The 21,208-nt window shown below is 34.3% G+C and overlaps 1 protein-coding gene across 11 annotated transcripts in view; it reads left to right on the forward strand.

Moving 5' to 3' along the window:
• NTPase (ectonucleoside triphosphate diphosphohydrolase NTPase) overlaps window positions 1-21,208 on the forward strand; it is a 113,747-nt gene that overhangs the window by 40,886 nt on the left and 51,653 nt on the right. For 7 of the 11 annotated variants that reach the window (XM_089092218.1, XM_089092217.1, XM_089092223.1 and 4 more), the window contains exons 2-3: window positions 14,884-14,995; window positions 19,591-19,729. In XM_089092218.1, the coding sequence (XP_088948344.1) occupies window positions 14,969-14,995; window positions 19,591-19,729 (166 nt within the window). In that variant the 5' untranslated portion in view covers window positions 14,884-14,968. Of the gene's footprint in view, window positions 1-14,883; window positions 14,996-15,853; window positions 15,999-19,590; window positions 19,730-21,208 lie in introns of those variants that run through there. The other 4 variants (XM_089092226.1, XM_089092227.1, XM_089092224.1 and 1 more) reach the window with 2 other exon arrangements.

The raw sequence follows: 21,208 nt of genomic DNA on the forward strand, positions 1-21,208 counted from the left end.
TCCAAAATTATAAAAGTGTGTATCTCTTATGTTTCAAGAACAGCAAAGGGAATTAAGGTGGAACTTCTTAGGCATGTTGGGGGGGAGGGGATGGTTGATTAGTATTTGAGTGTAATCAAGGTAGAAACATGATGGGTGTCACAAGTCCTTGGGTTCTATAGAAGCCAAAAATTATGCTGATTTTAAATCTATTTCTTTGGATAATGTTACACATATCTCCATCTAAGTTCTGTAGTATAACTATTATTGCAATCTATTGCAAGTTTTTTTTCTAAAATATGAATAGCAAGCAAATATCTTGATTTATGGAAAGAATCAACAAAAGACTAAAAAAGCTCTTTTATTCCCCAATTTAAAAACTATTTCAATTCAATACAAATTGAAATTAATTTAAAATAAAAACTTTCCACAAAGGAAAGTTTTTCAAAGAAGAGCAAATAGCTAGAGTACATAAAACCAAAGACAAACAGAAATAAAATTGAATAAAAATCCTAGCCAAAACAAGCATAAATCACTGTCAATAAACAAATGAAAACCAACAGCAACTACAATAAATAACCTAGTCACACTTGTTATAATGAAAATTAATTACCGCAAACAGGAGTAGGGCTAATGCCACCTATACCTTCTAAAGACCAGAATTTCATTTACATGATGTTCTTAGAAAACACTAAGTGAGTTGGTGGCCCCCCTTCACTGCCAACCTTTTTAGGAGCCTCTTGTTTGAACCTGAATCATGGAGGACTTTATAATCTATGTGATATGAGGGCTGAAATGAGCCAATATCCTCTCTGCCACATTTGAATCATCCCCCCAGTGGTTTATCTATGGGGGGGGGGGTAAGGGCTAACTCCTCCCCCCTCCCCCCCCTAAAAAAAGAGAAAGAATTATTTTGTGAGTTCAATTTCTTGCTCTCAGCAGTCCCCTTTATTTTTGTCATATACTTTGGTGATATATTGGAAGCCCCACACAGCAATAAAAACCTCTTGGCTTTATTATCACCCCCTCAGTCATCCCATCATTTTGCTTGAGTCTTTGGAAACTTATTTCATACTTATTGTGATAAAGTTTTGTAAACTTTAAATTCTCAATTCTGGAAATAGAGATTTATCATCTAATTTGTATCAGGTTGCATCTCATTGCAATTTATGAGTTTATGATATTTTGTCTTGTAAGTGGAACATGGAAAATTCTAGTGTATGTTATTTGTTATAAAAGTGGGCATGTTCTGTTCTACTAAGTGGAGCATGATCTGTTGCACTAAGTGTGTTTTAGAATGTACTTTAGTCTGTTTTTCTCTTGCTTTGGCTCAATTAAGTTCTTGTCCTGTGATATTTAAAAAGAAAGTGAAAGAAAGGTTGACTCAGTGATATCTAAAAAAAGAAAATATATTGACAAATATAATGGCAAAACAGAACTGTCAACAATTTTTTAATTTTTTTCTTTTTTTTTCAAAAAGAGTATGTGTAGTTCATGAAGATGGTTCTTTGACTCCTACTGTTTCAGTGGTTGAAGCAGGGATAGAAGCTACTTGTCTAATTTTATTCCTTACAAAACCATTCCACTCCAAGGGATTTTTTAACAAATGATCTATTTTGTTGTAGCTTCATATACCATTTTTGTTTTTTCATGTTTTAAATGCTTGAGAAAGTTTGAATATGAAGAAGGAAACATATTAGCCCTGTAAAAGCATTGCATTTTAACTATTTGCTTAGATCAGTTTTCAACAAGGTTTAAATTCTTTATTTAATTTCAAATCCTAATTGAATAGTTTACTTATGAATCCGAACCTTACTAAAACCATGACTTTCTTTAATACCTTAGAGAAGTTTCAAAATTCTTAAAAAATTTTGTAGTTATAAAGCAGCTGCTGTAAGTCCATAACTCTATCAGAGAAGCTATGCTGCACGTCAGAGTAGTCTCTTTGACAGAGAGTGTTGATTAACATTGTAGTTCTAGAAAATGAGTTTATTGATTGCCTAATTGGCTTATTTTTTCTACAAATTCGAAAAACTTAGAAATGGGAGGTTGTTTAATTTTTTAGAAGAAAGACAGGAAAGATTTCTTAGAAGAAATTTAGGGAAAGATAGGATAATATGAAGACAGATACAAGAAATAGAGTTAGCACGGGTGCTTTATAACTACCAACTTTCTAATGTCATAACTCAAACTGGATACAAAAAACAGCTTCCATGATTGTTGCTCAATTTGAAACACAACATGTGCCATAAAATCCTTGTTGGATAAGAGAGGAGGATTGCAGTTGATCCAAGTCACTCAAGAATGGATTGTTGGACAATAGTTGCATGTTTTGTCCCCTATCTTCTAAGGTCTTAGTTTATTTTCCCGTTTTGAACCAAGCCTTTCTCCTGACTTGCAAAGAAAGGAGAACAGGGACTCTGAGGCCAGTTCTCCTATCTCTTCTTGGAATTAGCATAAGAATCAAATAAAATATGAAACATGACTAACAATTATGCAGTTGTGAGGGCTACAAGAACTGAAAACCCATTTGAACATTAAGGATGAAGGATATGAAATACATTTAAATTTTATTAAAACGCAAGAATATGAATTAGGTCGTTGTTTTTTGGCCTCAGGAAAAGGGTGTCCAAATGCTTGTTTTAAGAAACAGTCAAATTAGCAGAAAGGGGAGCTACACAAAACATCTATTGGCTATTGATTGAAAGTTCTTCTAAAAGTTTTAAATGCTTTAGTTCACAAATTTGTGAATTAAACTAACTTTTCAAGTTAACTTCTCTAAGATATTAGGATAAATTCTAGCTCAAAGCATTAATAATCTCTTTAATGCAATAGATCAACAGCCAGAAGACGCCAGGCTCACTGCACCCATAACCACATTACTTGACATAGGTCTGGAGTCATTCGAAAACCATGACCAGATTTCTGATGCTCGAAAGTTGGACTTAATGTGTAGGCACTGGAAACCAGGAAATGACTATGAGCTCCCTTAAGTAGTTCAGCAAAATGCCAAGGATAAAGTCATCAAATCAATTAACTGTAGACAATCGAGGCGTGTGTCCTGAAAATCAGATTATTTGCCCCTCTTCTTTCTGGGTTGGGTTGACAATATATCCCAATCTTTGAATTGTTCTTCTTTTGTCACAATGAATTCATGGGCTTCTTCTTGGGAGAACTCACTTGCGGCTGAATGAGATGTTGCCTTACCGTGTAGTTGCTCCAGTCACAAAAATTATGTTACTATTATAGTAAACAGCGCTGTTCTAAATATTCAAAATATGGATGAATATGTCAACATGTAGTTCAGTTAATTAGGTTAAAATATGTGGTAACATCATAGTAGGATTTATCCAATTCAATAAAGTCAACATAATTTGACCTACTATACATGGTGTTGTAGGTTTAGATCCATTAATAGTTTAAAAGTATATATGAAAAAATCTCTTTTTGAAGATTGGGTTAAAGTTTTTACATCAGTCTGTGGGTTTGAATTCAGTCCTAGTTTAATTTTCAAATTGTAGAGATTCGGTTGTTTTTTTTTCATTATTTTACAATTCAATAATATATGCTCAGGGGGTTTCTTCTGTGTTCTTGCAGTATCTGCAAAATCGGCTATTGGCAACTTCTCCATTTGGCTGCTTTATTTTATTTGTGAAAGAATGGTGGTTGAAGTTAGCTGTACTCAAAAGGGGGCTGTAACAGCAATATACCTATTTGCTGGTAAGTTTCTGGACTTCTGAGAATTTTTAGCTGGCGACCCCCTCCCCACCCCGAATTTAATATTTAAATACACCACTGTCTGCCCCCACCCTTCCGGGGGAGGTACTAGGAAAAGTATCATTTGCAGTAAATTTTTCGTAATTCATATTATTGACTTACGAATAAAGTAAACATTCCATTCGATGCCTTTTTATGCTCTTTCCAAATATAATAATCATTTTTGTCGGATATTGAATTTTAACCCCACCCCTATATATACCAATTCAGGGTATATATTTGCACATTAGGGGGGGTGGGGTAAATTTTATTTCTGATGTACATGAGAGGTGAGTTTAAACTGTTCCTCCACCCGCCTAATGTGCAAATATATACCATGAATTGGTATATATAGGGCTGGGGTGTAAAATTTAATTCCGAAAAAAATGATTATTATATTTGGAAAGAGCATAAAAAAGGCATCGAATGGTATGTTTACTTTATTCGTAAGTCAATAACATAAATAACGAAAAATTTACAGCATTTGCGTCTTTATCCTTAAGAACTGAGTTATTACAAGTTACATATTTTAAATAAACCATTTCATAAAAAGTTGAATTTTTTTAAACCCAAATTTTTCAGAACATAGTCATCAGTTCCTCAAACCACTATAGGCTAGATCTATTGTACCATAATCCATTATATACCTAATCAAACATTAAGGTAGGTAGCAGGATTTTGCACATTGTTTGAACTGGAATCATGCAAGGATTTCCAATTAGAACAATTAGAGAATAAAGTGGTTCTATGGCTCCTCCAACACTACTGCAGAAAGGTAGACATATAGTGTATTGTTTGTACCAGAAATATACAAGAATTCTCAGTTGGTATGATGTGATGCTTACAAAAGGGTCACCCCTAGCAACTGCAATTACAATCTGGTATTACAGTTCTTAAGCAAAAAAGTTAAGAGAAAAATCCAACATAATAAATGTGCTATGTTAAAAAAAAACCTATTCAAAAATAGTTTTCAAAAGAAAAGTAAAAACCAGTATCAAAATGATAAAAGGAATAGACATGAAGTCGCATAATCATTCAAACTTTAACCGAATGCAATTTATTGTCATGGAATAAATTAAACTTAAAACAACTATGAATCAAAGTGAATAATCAGGTCAAGCTGAAAGCAAGCACAATTATCACAAATAGGGGTCTGCCTGCCACCCTTAAATTATTGTTTTTTTCTTTCTTTTGTTTTTTTTTGGGGGGGGGAGGGTTTGAGGTGAGTAACAGCCCAATTTTTATCGTTGATACTTTTTGTTAATTTTAAATTGATATTTTGCTTTAATTTTTGTTCACTTTAGGTTTTACTTATTCATTCAGAGTAATTTCTTTTGGTTTAAGTTTCACATTTATTATATGACTTAAAGTTTTTTTAAACTAAGGCCTAAGCGATATATCGGTCAGCCGATGTGGGGTTCAGTGTCATTATCGGATATCGGAAAAAATATCGGGTAGCGGCCAATTTTTTTATGCACCACTTATCCAGAAGATGGCGCTAGATTTCCTTAGGTTTGTGTTGCTTGTCCAGTCTTTGGGAGCGGAGCCACCAGCTAAGTCATACCATGGTGGAGGGATCAACAGAGATGAGTCAAAGATATTTCAGTGGGAGGGGGAGGGATGTCACAGGGTTCAAACTGAATTCTTTGAACCTTTATGCTCCAAGGAATTTTTTAAGGTACATATTATTTCCAGGGACGATTGCCATTCTTAGAGTATCGTCATGTAAAAGTTAGTGGGGGATATGGGAGCAGGTACACAGTACCCTTCATATTAGCATAACCTTGAACATGATGAGACCTAAGACCTAATTTGATGGGAAGTAAAAACTTGGTTCTTCTGCTTTTTATATAATTCATCTAATTCAACCTCTGCAGGAAGGAAGAGGGTTAAAGTATAAAAATCTTGTATCAAACAGTTCATGGTAACGAACTGTAAGTAAGGAGCGACCTGGCTCAATAGTAACCGAAACTGTAAAAATCGGAATTTTGAAACCAATAGATGCATCAAAAGAATTAGATTTTTATGCTGATTTAAAATATATAAGTTTCGTCAAGTGTAGTCTTACCCATCAAAAGTTACACGCCTGAGAAAATGTGCCTTTTTTTCGAAAAAAAGAAAAAACACCCCCTAAAAGTTTCATAGAACTTTAATGAAAATCACACCACCAGACTCAGTGTATCAGAGAACCCTACTATAGTGGTTTCAAGCTCCTATCTGCAAAAATGTGGAATTTTGTATTTTTTGCCAGGAGAAAGATCACAGATGCGGGTCTATTTTTTTTTTTTTTTCAGGGGTGATCGTATCGACCCACTGCTCCTGGAAAAATGTGGGAGGGCTCATTCGAACGGAAATTAAAAGTTCTAGTGCCCTTTTTAAGAGACCAAAAATAGAGGGCAAGTAGGCCCCCTCTCACGCTCATTTTTTCCCAAAGTCACCCGATCATAATTTTGAAATAACCATTTTTTTCAGCATGGTCGAAAAATACAATAACTATGTCTTTGAGGATGACTTAATCCCCCACAGTTCCTGGGGGAAGGTCTGCAAGTTACGAACTTCACCTAATGTTTACATATAGCATTGTTTATTGGGAAGTATACAGAAGTTCTGTGGGGGATTTTTTCTGGTAGTTGGGGGGGGGGGGGGTTGGGAGTTACGTGGAAGGATCTTTCCATGGAGGCGGTGTTCATTGGGAAGGGACATTGCTATGAAATAAAAAACAACAATTTTTTCAACTGAAAATAAGGAGTAACATTAAAAATTAAAACCAACAGAAATTATTACGTATATGATTGAGTTCACCCCCTAGTCATTAACTTTACGCTAAAGTTTTTTTTTGTGCTTTCATCAGAGCCATTCATTCTAATTAGCGTCCTTTGCGATTAAGGGGTCATTCTTAAAGAACTGGAACAAAATTTTAACCTTAGCGTAGAGAGCGTGGTAATGAATTGGGGGCAAACCCCCCAACATACGTAATACAAATTTACGAATATAGAAGTCCGTTACGTAAGTTAATTCGTAAGTTACATCAGATCAAAATTTCGAGAAATCCATTTAGCCAAAAAAAAGGAAAATTATTATGCAGATTTCCTTTTAATTATTCATGTACGGTGAGCCCAAATCAAAGCTACACTAATTCAAAAACGTTCAGAAATTAAATAAAAAAAGCAAGGTTTTTTTTTAACTGAACGTAAGGAGCGACACTAAAACTTAAAACGAACAGAAATTATTCCGTATATGAAAGGGACTGTCCCCTCCTCAACGCCTCGCTCTTTACGCTAAAGTTTGACTCTGTCTCACAACTTTATTTTTAAAAACAATAAAAAACATTAGCGTAAGGAGCGAGGCGTTGAGGAGAGGACAGCCCCTTTCATATAAGGAATAATTTCTGTTCGTTTTATAATTTCTGTTCGTTTTAAGTTTTAATGTCGCTCCTTACTTGCAGTTAAAAAAACTTGTTCTTTTTTAAATTTAATTTTTAAATGAATGGTAATTGTGTGTGTATGTATGTATTTATTTTTTATCGAAAGCGGCTTGACAATTTTTTCTGAAGATTAGCACACTAGCATTTTCTGGCCTGAAAAAAAAACCGACCTAGATAGGTCAAAACTTCGGGAAAATTCGTTTTCCCCTCCCCAGTGCCCCTAATATCTTTTTCTTAAATTTTTGGAAGGATTTTAGCTTGACCGGAAAAACTGTCAAAATGAAGTTTGACATTGAGTGAATATTAATTTTGAATCTTTGTATCTTTGCTTAAAAAAAACAAAACAAAAAAAAACAACTAAATCTAGAAAAATTATGTAAAAAAGTTTTATCTTGTGTAAACTAGGGTATGGTGGCACGCATTTCTGTTGGGGAAGTCTCTGCAGGGGGGATATGCTGAACACCGTTTTGATGTCTATAATTTACTTTGCCGAGCGAAGCTCGGTCCTTCGGTACTCTACTTTGATCCACTGAATTAGTAGTCGGCCTAGTGGAATTCATTAAACAAAATCTGGTTAACAGCTCTAGTTTTGGTCTTGGGCATCCGTGCTTGATCCAACCTATATGAGGGATGGGCTGCATTCTTTCATCTGTATCCATAAGAAGAATCTCTGTAACATAAAATAGATTTGGTAGGTATCAGAAGTTAGGATTTTCGTTACACCATCACACGGTTCGAGTCTGGCCTCGCCTGTGTTGCTCCAGAACTGTGACCCGTGGATTTAGCTTTCTGCAAAACTTGCAGAGACAGAGAACGAGAGATCTATTTTTTTTTCTGCTTTCTACCTGACATGTTAAATCGACGTTCAAGGCAATTCTAAAATACGTAATGGGTATGATCCGAACGCTTTGGAGGGTCAGAGGATTTTTGCAGGGAGGGGGTTCTGTAAAATGAGCGAGGTCATTTCTCACATGACAGTAGTTTCTATTCTATATATTTGAACCGTACATTCAACCGTACATTCACGCCTACAAGAAAAGCATGTTATGAAACAATTGGGGTGATTACGTTCAAAGAGAATGAGTATCCTCTCACACCTATACTTCCTTGGCACCTTTTCAAAGCATGTACTTGTGGATACCTTTCCAAGCAACGTGATTAAACACGCTTTTACAATCGGAATTGTTTGATTGGCATTTGCAAAAAAGGGATAAGGAATTCACAAATTGGACTCTATGAACGATATTAATTAATGTTTGAATAATAGGAGTGTGATTGATTGTAATTAGTGATTGGATAGTTTTTTAACATGAAATCTCTGAATAAAATATTTTTGGAGGGATGGGATGATGGGAGCGAGGTGTCTTAGAGTACTTATAATGGTGTTATTTGGGGAGATTACGTTCCTTGGCCCCTTTTCAGAGCATGTACTGATGGATACCTTTCCAACCAACGTGATTAAACACGCTGTTACAATCGGAATTGTTTGATTGACATTTGCAAAAAGGGATAAGGAATTCGAAAATTGGACTCTATGAACGATATTAATTAATGTTTGAATAATAGGAGTGTGATTGATTCTAATTAGAGATTGGATAATTTTTTAACAAGAAATCTCTGAATAAAATATTTTTGGAGGGGTTGTCTTATTCTGTGTGTTTTTTTTTCTTTACTTGGTGGTCATTCAAAAAGCGAGGATTTCTGTTAATAAATAATTCTTGTACCTTTTAAAATAGCTTTACGGGGTTTGAGAGACTCTGTTGTCTTATTCCGTGTGTTTTTTTTTTATTTACTTGGTGGTCATTCAAAAAGCGAGGATTTCTGTTAAATAAATAATTCTTGTACCTTTTAAAATAGCTTTACGGGGTTTGAGAGACTCTTGTCTTATTCCGTGTGATTTTTTCTTTACTTGGTGGTCATTCAAAAAAGCGAGGATTTTTGTTAAATAAATAGTTCTTGTACCTTTTAAAATAGCTTTACGGGGTTTGAGAGACTCTGTTGTCTTATTCTTTGTGTTTTTTTCTTTACTTGGTGATCATTCAAAAAGCGAGGATTTCTCTTAAATAAATAATTCTTGTACCTTTTGAAATAGCTTTACGGGGTTTGAGAGACTCTGTTGTCTTATTCTGTGTGATTTTTTATTTACTTGGTGATCATTGAAAAAGAGAGGTTTTCTGTTAAATAAATAATTCTTGTACCTTTTAAAATAGATTTACGAGGTTTGATAGACTCTGTTGTATTATTCAGTGTGATATTTTCTTTACATGGTGATCTTTCAAAAAGCGAGGATTTATATTAAATAAATAATTGTTGTACCTTTTAAAATAGCTTTACGGGGTTCCAGAGACTCTGTTGTGTCATTATGTGAGTTTTTTTCTTTACTTGGTGGTCATTCAAAAAGCTATGATGTCTGTTAAATAAATAATTCTTGTATCTTTTAAAATAGCTTTACGGGGTTTGAGAGCCTCTATTATTTTTTTCTGTGTTTTTTTCTTTACTTGGTGGCCATTTAAAAAGCGAGGATTTCTGTTAAATAAATAATTCTTTTACCTTTTAAAATAGCTTTACGGGGTTTGAGAGACTCTGTTGTCTTATTCCGTGTGATTTTTTATTTTCTTGGTGGTCATTCAAAAAGCGAGGATTTATGTTAAATAAATAATTCTTGTACCTTTTAAAATAGCTTTACGGGGTTTGAGAGACTCTCAAACTTGGTGATCATTCAAAAAGTGAGGATTTCTGTTAAGTAAATAATTCTTGTACCTTTTAAAATAGCTTTACGGGGTTTAAGAGACTCTGTTGTTTTATTCTGTGGGTTTTTTTCTTTACTTGGTGATCATTCAAAAAGCGAGGATTTCTGTCAAATAAATAATTCTTGTACCTTTTAAAATAGCTTTACGGGGTTTGAGAGACTCTGTTGTCTTATTCCGTGTGATTTTTTCTTTACTTGGTGGTCATTCAAAAAGCGAGGATTTTTGTTAAATAAATAATTCTTGTACCTTTTAAAATAGCTTTACGGGGTTTGAGAGACTCTGTTGTTTTATTCTATGTGTTTTTTTCTTTACTTGATGGTCATTCAAAAAGCGAGGATTTCTGTTAAATAATTAATTCTTGTACCTTTTAAAATAGCTTTACGGGGCTTGAGAGACTGTAGTTTTATTCTGTGTGATTTTTTCTTTACTTGATGGTCATTCAAAAAGCGAGGATTTCTGTTAAATAAATAATTCTTGTACCTTTTAAAATAGCTTTACGGGCTTTGAGAGACTTTGTTGTCTTATTCAGTATGATTTTTCCTTTACTTGGTGGTCATTCAAAAAGCTAGGATTTCTAATAAATAAATAATTCTTGTAACTTTTAAAATAGCTTTACGGGGTTTGAGACACTCTGTTGTTTTATTCTCTTTGATGTTTTCGTTACTTGGTGGTCATTCAAAAAGCAAGGATTTCTGTTAAATAAATAATTCTTGTACCTTTTAAAATAGCTTTAAGGGGTTTGAGAGACTCTGTTGTATTATTCTGTGTGATTTTTTCTTAACTTGGTGGTCATTCAAAAAGCGAGGATTTCTGTTAAATAAATAATTCTTGTACCTTTTAAAATAGCTTTACGGGGTTTGAGAGACTCTGTTGTCTTATTCCGTGTGATTTTTTCTTTACTTGGTGGTCATTCAAAAAGCGAGGATTTCTGTTAAATAAATAATTCTTGTACCTTTTAAAATAGCTTTACGGGGTTTGAGAGACTCTGTTGTTTTATTCTGTGTGTTTTTTTTCTTTACTTGATGGTCATTCAAAAAGCGAGGATTTCTGTTAAATAAATAATTCTTGTACCTTTTAAAATAGCTTTACGGGGCTTGAGAGACTGTTGTTTTATTCTGTGTGATTTTTTCTCTACTTGGTGGTCATTCAAAAAGCGAGGATTTCTGTTAAATAAATAATTCTTGTACCTTTTAAAATAGCTTTAGGGGGTTTGAGAGACTCTGTTTTTTTATTCTGTTTTTTTTCTTTACTTGGTGATCATTCAAAAAGCGAGGATTTCTGTTAAATAAATAATTCTTGTACCTTTTAAAATAGCTTTACGGGGTTTGAGAGACTCTGTTGTCCCAAGCGATCAGAAATTAAATTATAAAAAAGTTTCTCCACCTCTTGAATACACAATACCGAAATTTTATTCAACTTTCATGTAAGAAAATTATGGAAAATACAATTCTCTAGTTCAAATGTGAAACTAAAGTCCAGTTTTGGATACTAATGATGATGAGGACTGATGATTACAATTCAATATTTTTTTTCATAAAAACATACTATTTTTTTTTTAAACTTCTAAATTATTAAACTTTATTTTTTTATTTTTTTTGTACGTATCTTAAAATGACCAAATACGCTTACGGCTCTAACAATTGTACTCTATGATTTCTTCAAGACATGATGCGGCTTTCCCACTGGTACTCTATAGCCGGTTATCGACACTACCTGGTTTATTGCATGTATTAAATCAGTATTTTTTACGCAGTGGAACGATAAACACATAAGTCGTATCTTTAAAAAAAAGTGAAGATGGAGCATTTTAAGATAGTGTTTTCACATGAAAATGTTATGGTAGCATTGAATTCCGACAAGGAGAAGTATCTAAACTATGAAACAAGTACAAGTGGTAGCACTATTGGAAATGTATGTATGCATTGTCATAACAGTAAGGAATTAAATTTATTGGCAATACCGAAAAGATTCCGTTGTACAAATGGTGGATATGTGAGATTGAGATCTCCGGAGATGATTGCACTCAAAGAGAATGCCAACATAAAGATAATCGTTGATGATAGAGGACAACTCCATGCTACTGTTGCAGGTAACACATTACCTACTGATACATCTAATTGTCATCTTTTAGGTATTAGCATTCAACGGAAGGTCAATAAAAGAAAGGCCTACTCTTCTACTAATATCGTAAACCATATCTTGGCTACGTGCCGAAACTGTTACCTGTGTAAAAATACTGTGATAATAGACAATGAAATTGCCAGAAAAATAAAAAGGGCATTGTCAGAAAATATCACTATTGAATATCAAGATGAATTGATGAAAAAAAAGTGCCAGCAAAGAAAAAAACACACAGAATAAGACAACAGAGTCTCTCAAACCTCGTAAAGCTATTTTAAAAGGTACAAGAATTATTTATTTAACAAAAATCCTCGCTTTTTTGAATGACCACCAAGTAAAGAAAAAATCACACGGAATAAGACAACAGAGTCTCTCAAACCCCTTAAAGCTATTTTAAAAGGTACAAGAATTATTTATTTAACAGAAATCCTCGCTTTTTGAATGACCACCAAGTAAAGAAAAAAAAACACACGGAATAAGACAACAGAGTCTCTCAAACCCCGTAAAGCTATTTTAAAAGGTACAAGAATTATTTATTTCACTGAAATTCTCGCTTTTTGAATGACCACCAAGTAAAGAAAAAAAAACACAGAATAAGACAACCCCTCCAAAAATATTTTATTCAGAGATTTCTTGTTAAAAAATTATCCAAACACTAATTAGAATCAATCACACTCCTATTATTCAAACATTAATTAATATCGTTCATAGAGTCCAATTTGCGAATTCCTTATCCCTTTTTGCAAATGTCAATCAAACAATTCCGATTGTAAAAGCGTCTTTAATCACGTTGCTTGGAAAGGTATCCATAAGTACATGCTCTGAAAAGGTGCCAAGGAACGTAATCTCCCCAAATAACACCATTATAAGTACTCTAAGACACATCGCTCCCATCATCCCATCCCTCCAAAAATATTTTATTCAGAGATTTCTTTTTAAAAAATTATCCAATCACTAATTAGAATCAATCACACTCCTATTATTCAAACATTAATTAATATCGTTCATAGAGTCCAATTTGCGAATTCCTTATCCCTTTTTTGCAAATGTCAATCAAACAATTCCGATTGTAAAAGCGTGTTTAATCTCGTTGTTTGGAAAGGTATCCACGAGTACATGCTCTGAAAAGGTGCCAAGGAATTATAGGTGTTAGAGGATACTCATTCTCTTTGAACGTAATCACCCCAATTGTTTCATAACATGCTTTTCTTGTAGGCGTGAATGTACGGTTCAAATATATAGAATAGATACTACTCATGACGCCCCCCAGAGAGGTGGTGTGGCCACCAAAATCATCTTTATTTTTTTTCCGGGCTTAGACAGAAATTCAGTATGGGGGCAGGGGTCAAACGTATTATAAAGGGGTCGAGACGTTTACCCTCCGCGAAAAATTTCCCCTGGATAATTTTGGATGTTCACTAGAAGAGAAATTGAAAGTTCTATTCATATGTTTAAGTCAGAGGTAATGCTGTAGCGTTGCTTATAATAAAGAGCCATACGGGTTCAATGTGTTAATAATTATTTATTTATTTTTTAAGCTGCTACACGAAGTTTAGATTCAAAAGTTTAAAGAACATGTAGTTTAACTAAAAAAATATATGGTATTAATGAAAGAAATATGCAAAGCCGAAATAAATAGCCGAAATAAAAGAAATATCCACTTTAAGGGGTTGTTTTTTTGTGTTTTTTTTTTTAATATAAGCTAAAGAACATTGAGTCTAACAAAAAAATATTGGGTATTATGCCGAAAAAAAAAGAACTACATATATTTTTTTAAATATAATTTTAAGAACATGTAGTGTAACTAAAAAAGTATTGGGCATTATACCGAAATAAAAGAGGTACTTATGTTGTACTTTCTCTTTGGCTGCTCAATTTTGCGTGTGGGGGAATTATAGAGGGTAAATAATTTCTGAGACATCATTCGCTCATCATGATAAAATAAAATCACGACGAAAGGGAGTAACCGAGAACAATTAACAGCCACTGAATAAACCGAAAAATTTGGCAAAAATTACGATCAAGACCTCCGCTTGACCGTCCTCAGTGCAGAATAAAACTGATAAAAATATAAAAACCAAACCTAAAAATAAAAACACCAAACTTAAAATTGGACGACCCTTTCCTAGTAACGGTGAAAGGGTAACGGTGAAACGGTGAGTTACCCTTTCACCGTTACTAGGAAAGGGTCGTCCAATTTTAAGTTTGGTGTTTTTATTTTAAGGTTTGGTTTTTATATTTTTATAAGTTTTATTCTGCACTGAGGACGGTCAAGCGGAGGTCTTGACCGAAATATTTGCATTATTTTTAAGTTTTTTCACTGGCTGTTAATTGTCCTCGTTTCTTTCCTTTCTTCGTGATTTTTTGTTTTATTATAGAGGGGTTTTTTCCGCGGGGGGGGGGGTAGTAAACGCCAGCTCCCATTTTAAAGTAACGTATTTACTGTTTTTCAACAGAGTTACTGCCAAAAAAATTATCAATTAAAATGACGAAATATAATTTTCCGTATGACTCCGGACACAGTTTTGGAAACGAGATATCATCGCGTGTGGGCGGGGGGGATGGGGGTTCTAAGCCAGCCATCTCTTACCCTTCCAGAATCGCGGTTGTGTATTGTATGGCAGTTTATGTGTCACATTCTTAGTGCAAACCATTAATGTGATCTCCACTATGTATTTGGAAGATATATGTATTTAAAGATGCAAATGAACTGCAAATCTCATATTTTGACTATTAACTCCTCTATTTGAGATGATATAAATCTTATCTGATTTTGTGGACATTGATTATCCTGTGTCAAGATAAAGCTTGTAGTCAATCCAAAATAATCAAGGAAATCTTTTACTTTCTCAGGAAGCAGGATTCTTGGGCTTAGTGAAGAGCTGCTTTGATCTCACTTACCTAATATTAGTATCGGATATATGAACTCTGGTAGGCAATGAGCAGCATAGTAAGACTTAGAAAAGTAAGTTTCGTTAATGCATGTCTATTTGTCAGTCCACTTTTTGTTACTTTTTTTGTTACTTTTTATTTTTTTTGTTTTATGCATATTTCAGTATTTAAATTTTTAGAATCGTTAAAAAACAGTATATGCACATATCCCCCTTTCTTTAAACTAAGATATGATTTATGTTTTTTTTTTAGTTATATGGGGTGGGCTAAACCCTCTCAATGCTAGAGCTCTTGATTACTTAATGTCTCAATTGGCAGCAAATGTATTTAATCTTTCTCTTAATGTATATTTCACAGTTTTACAATATAAAAAATGATTCGATCAAATTCCTAAAGCATTGTTTGGGTTGTGACCAATTCACATCAGATGAATTCTAAGTATTTGATCAAATCTCTAGGTCTCCATTTACAGGATGTAAATATTTACCTTTTATTTTGCATTATCCCCTGTTCTATTATCCCTTGCTATTTTACTATTTTCATTGTTTTTTCCTTCCCTAAAATAGTGATGTATGCTGTTTTGAACTTCAAATCGTTGCACTTTAAGAGTCTGGCTGAAATTCGTATGATTGTGTGCACGCTTTAGCCCCAGTTTCTAACTTCCATGAAGTATTTGCTGTAAGTAGGAATAATTCGTGTAAATTTCCTTGCCCTTGAATTTAAATGGCTAATAAAATTTCTTGGCTTCAATCAGCAAAATCTTTTCAATAAAATTTGTTACACCTTTGGTTCTTGTATGTTTATAATAAGAAAGCTGGTGGTTTTTTAACTGGTGGCTTCATAACATTCTGGGTCATCTGAAGGTTGATAAGCTATTATTTTTATGGCTTTAGGGTGAATATTCCAAGAGTCAGTAGTTAGTGCGATACTTCTAGAAGTTGGTTTTCACGAGATTCTCGGAAACACTTTCCTACTCGGTTGCACGTTTTGAAAACAGCTGGAAAGCAAAAACGAGAAAGTGGAAGGCAAAGACAGCTCTTGGACGACGGAAACTAGTGGAATACGTCTGTTATAGCGTAAGATTTTAATCTATTTAACATGGATGTAAGCAATTCAAGTAATAAGTGACATTGGCGACACAGAAGCCAACTTACCTAAGCAGTAAGGCTGGCGTTTCATATCCTGGATTTTCTTGAATCCCAGATTCCAGATTTTTAATTCAGAACCACTGATTTTCTTACCTGCACTTAGGAATATGAACTGGCCGTCTTCATTCGCGTCACAATAATCTTCTTTCCTAAATATAGCCATTTTGTCCAATTTTAACGTACCCATATGCTTCCATGTTCTTCGGTCTGTTTGAAAATTACGCCAGAAATGTGGTCTCCAGCTTCACTTTCCACTTTCGGTCTGGATTCACTTTCCGAAGAAGCGGGAAGCGTTTCCAGTCGTAAAAAATCTGAATGGAAAGTTATACCTTTCAGTCTTTATCTGCGAAAACACATGGAAGGTGATTCCAGTTCGGATTTCAAAGTCACGAAAATCGCCCTTAGGTTAACATTAGGAGATGAGGAGAGATTGCTCCTTTCGTATGGTAAAGTTTGGAACCCCCACCCTGGATTCCCATCCTAGGTGATATATCATTGAATGAGGTTCTTCTGTAGGAGATTTTGTCGATTGGGTGACTTTTTGTGTCTTTTTTTTTTCAAAATATTTCTTAATTTGTTATTTTCAAATGGGGTTAAGATTCAAATAGGGGGGGGGGGGGTCAATTAGCTGACGTCATTATTATTATTGTTGTTAGTATTTTTACTATTATTATTATTATTTTTGCAAAGCTTCTTTGTTAATTAGAAACTTTAAATAGTAAACCCTACATGAAGGTACATTGTACCTACCGCTGGCAATATTTTTCTAAAAAGAGCCCCCCCCCCCCAAGGGTTTATCCTGTATTTTTATTCTGGGAGGAAGGGTATTTATTTGGGGGGGGGGGGGCTGTTACAAAAAAAACTTTTATGCCTTTTTGTTACATTTTTACAAGTCGAACTAAAATTTCAGGGGAGGGGGGGGGTAACTCTCCTTCATAGATATGTTCTTGCTAGGGGCGTATTTAGGATTTTCGTTCTGGGGGGGCACCAGCTAAAAGCTACCAGTAGTCCAGACACTTACCACTAACTAAGTATATTACTGTCAAAATTCCCTTTTTGGGCTTATGTATTACCATGCTACTAAGCAAAAAGATAAAATAATGAGTTCAATTAACCAAATTAAAGAGCTCTAATCTTGCTAATCCTTGAATCAGATACAAAACAACACAAGCAATGTTAATACTAATTATATTTTAATCCGTCTTGATTTCCTCCCGAAGTCGCTCAAAACATTATCAATATCCACCTTAACATCGCAATTGATAGACTTGTGTCCAAGACCATTCAACCTGTTCTCTCCTGTCTGATTTCGGAGGTATGTTTTAAACTGCTTTAGTGAGCTTAATGAACGCTCTGTTGGTGTCCTGGTAACAGGGAGAATACAATCAAGACCAAGAGTGAACGTACAGTTCTAATGAAGTGGTTGTCGCACTCACCAAGAGTTTCAGAAACTATCTGGATAACTCGATTATAGACCTCCATTTGGCTTGTTAGACAGTTAACTCAGCAAGGAGGTTAGTCTCTGAACAGAACTGCTTATATTTTTGCCGCTTCGTCATAACCTTGGCTAATACAGCATCAACGATAAAACCAGGGAAGCGTCTCCGATAGAATTATGGACTTACGGTGGCTGCTTTGTTACTCCAAAAGGTTTTAAGAATTTCATAACTTCTCTGAGATATTAAAAAAAAGTAAATATATTAAGATATTTACTGATATTAAATATCAGTATTAAATGAGATATTAAAATATAAATAATATAATTCTTTCCTCAGAGGCTTCTATCTGTGTGTAGCTCTAAACACAATGTTTACATTGATCACTTGTAGATTTTTAATACAATTGAGAAACTAGGCAAAACATTATTTTTTTTTTGAACCTGCTGACGTATTTTGTAAAGACCTCTGACCCTTTGAAAAATTTGGTGTGACGCTTTATCTGTAAATTGAATAATATAGACAATGAACTTTTTTTGCTCAATCCTTTATTTTATCAGTTACCGGCCTATAAAAGTTGGTTTGAAATGAAGCGTTGCAAATTTTTCGTATCAACCAAAGAGCTTGTATTTTTTCATCGCCTTTGCGCTTTGTTGCTTGATGTACATCAGCACTGTGGTATGACAGATCGCATTAAACATTCAATTTTAATCAACTATAATGATTACTGTTATATGAATATTAAATCAGTGCAAATATATAACTGAGTTATTTAAACACTCAGTTATACTAACTAGTACAAATATTTCTGTCGATTTTCATTTTTAGCACGAGCATTTAGAACTTAAAATCTTTTCTTTATGTTAAACGTGAAATTAATTCTGTTGATTTTTGTTTGTAAATTCTAGGACAGGGATTTTTTGCTGCTTAAACTTCAATTCTACTCAATATTAAATATAAAAAACTAGTTTTTTCAACTGAAAGTAAGGAGCAACAGCAAAACCTAAACGGAACAGAAATTATTACCTATGAGGGGGTTGCCCCCTCCTCAATACCATGGGAAATTCTTTCCCTCCACGGAAAATCCCTCCTTGGAAAGTTGTTCCCACGTATAATCCCTGCCAGAAAAATTCCCCCTAGACCATTTCATTCTAGCTGAAAGTTCCCCATGATAATTTCTTGCGGACGATTCCGGGTGAAAGATTTTTCTTAGTGCACTTTCATTTGAAAAAGACTTCAATTTCAGATTGTTTTTAAAATCATACCGAAAGTTCTCTCTTCCGTGGAAAAGTTTTCCCGCAAATACCCCGTCTCCTAGTAGAAAGTTACTCCCGCAGAAAATTCCCTCTGGAAAATTTATCCCGTGATAAATCCCCCATGGAAAATTATCCCTTCGTAAATCCCCCCCCCCTCCCTGTGGAAAGATACTCTAGACAATTCCAACCAGGGAAAAATCCCCCCCCCCGGAAAATTTTCCTTAACCTCTCCACATGTAAAATTGAGTCGGCAAAGGGAAAGTAAGACTAATGAAAAGAATTTCGTATAGGAATTCTGGCAAATTTTCCCGGTGTAAAATTTCCCCTGGAAAGTTAACCCCCTGAAAACTTCCATCCCCATGGAATATTCTTTTCGTAGGAAATCCCCCCAGCAGAAAATTCATGACGTCAGAGATTAGTAGGATTACTACATGAAACGGTTTGGATTAGCTGTTGGATAAGTTACTCCTGCTAACCCTGGAAATTGAAGTATATCTGAGGATAAGTGACGTCACATATAAACAAAAAATCAATCTCGAAAATAAAAAAAATATGTGAAATTATAGTCAGAGAACACTAACAGACAGTAGTTGTGAAACATACCTTCAGGGGTTTGTAAATAAGCTATGTTTACGGCGGAGTGCAAGTGATTAATGTTATTGTTCGCCTGGTTGTCTATAGCATTTCAGTTGACAAGTTGCCTGATAAGTATGTTTTATGAATTACACGACAGTCCGCTTAATATTAAGCGGAAGAGTCGAATAAGGGCTCGAACGCTCTCGACAGTTTATAGTTTTTTTTTTTATCGAATTATTCATTTTCTTTTAGCGTACGTATGATGAGACACTGCCAGATATGAAGCTCAACTCTTCTCTGCCAAAGAATAACACGCCGCTGAAAGTTTATATATTGATAAAATGGATGTCCATATTGTTAGTTGGGTCTTTAAGTCTTTTTTCATTACTAGGTAATTTATTTTCAATTGGTAATTTTCTCAATTTGGTTAAGAAGCTTTATTTAAAAAAAAAGGAATATTTTCTGTACAGAAGAAAAAACCTTCTGCCTGTGACGTTAAAACTTATTGTTCTTTTCAGTGGCTCTAAATTTCAAACAGGAAAATCCATCAGGTGGAATTTAACATGGCATATGTTTAAAGAATAATATGGCTGTCTTATGAAAATACATCGTAGTTGTAGACCTATAAATTTAAAGCATATTTTTTTTTTTACTACGGAATTACAGGAAAGTAATTCCTCATTTCCTCTTTGAGTTAATTCTTTTAAACTGTGTACCTTTTCGTACATTTAATTCATATATTTTTGAAAAACTGATTTTTTTATTTTTATGTAACTTTCTCTTCATTTTCTGTTGTTAAGTATCATTCTTGTTTCTCTTTATGGTCAAGCACCATCTTTTTTTAAATGCAGATATAATTTATTCACAAAAAAATCAACAAAAAAGCATGAAGCCCAGTAACCTGGGTTTGTATTGCCACTCCAAAAAATTTTACATCCACTTACATCAGCGCATTTGGGTTCCCATTTCACAACAGAACAAAAATAAAATATATAAAGCATATTAAACATATAAAACTACTTGAGAAAAAAAAAGAATTCATAAACCTACAGACAATGGTGCCTCAACTGCTCACGGAAGCCAGACCTTTCAGCTATATCCCTAATAGAAGATGACGTCTGAGACCACAGCACAGGAAGAATATGACGAGCAGAGAAAGCAGACCTCACAAACATTCTAATTGGCCTTCTGTACTTACCAACCTGTCTCGTTGAATGCTCATGGAAATCAGTAGTTGTCTCAAACATATGACGAACACACATTGGAGCAATATTATTAATAATATCATACATTCGTTGAAGCTTATAAAATAAGCACAACCCTGAAAACGTTAAAATACAGATTCGCGGATTAATATTTCTAACTCAGGCAAGTCAATCGATTCCATAAATAGCACGCACAGCTGAATTCTGGAGAACACGCAAAGGTTTCAGGTGAACATAAAATATTCCAGACCAAACAGAACAACAGTATAGTGAATAAGGATGGACTAATGAAAAATATAAAAGACGCAAAACTTTCTCCGGAAACTGATGCTTTAGGTTCCTTATCATACCTAGATTCCTTGCTACTTTCGATGATATACACTGTAAATGCTCTGAAAAACTTAATGTTTCACCAATTATTACGCCTAGGTATTTCACTGGCTTTTGACGTCTTATTGTCGAGTCTCGTACTGTAAGCTCTTGCAACCAGGGGTAATATGAAGGTGATCTACCCCAGACAACGAAATCGATTTACCGGGATTTACTTTCAGCTTGTTTAGCCTTAGCCATTTCTCCACTTTTTCCATATCATTACTCAGTGTCCCTAAAAGCTGAGCTTCGGTGCGCTCCGTAGCTGAAAAATTCGTATCATCAGCAAACAGGAC

Source organism: Artemia sp. Qi Xiang Cuo, chromosome 7, assembly GCF_049724085.1.
Source record: "Artemia sp. Qi Xiang Cuo chromosome 7, ASM4972408v1, whole genome shotgun sequence".
Lineage (NCBI taxonomy): Eukaryota > Metazoa > Arthropoda > Branchiopoda > Anostraca > Artemiidae > Artemia > Artemia sp. Qi Xiang Cuo.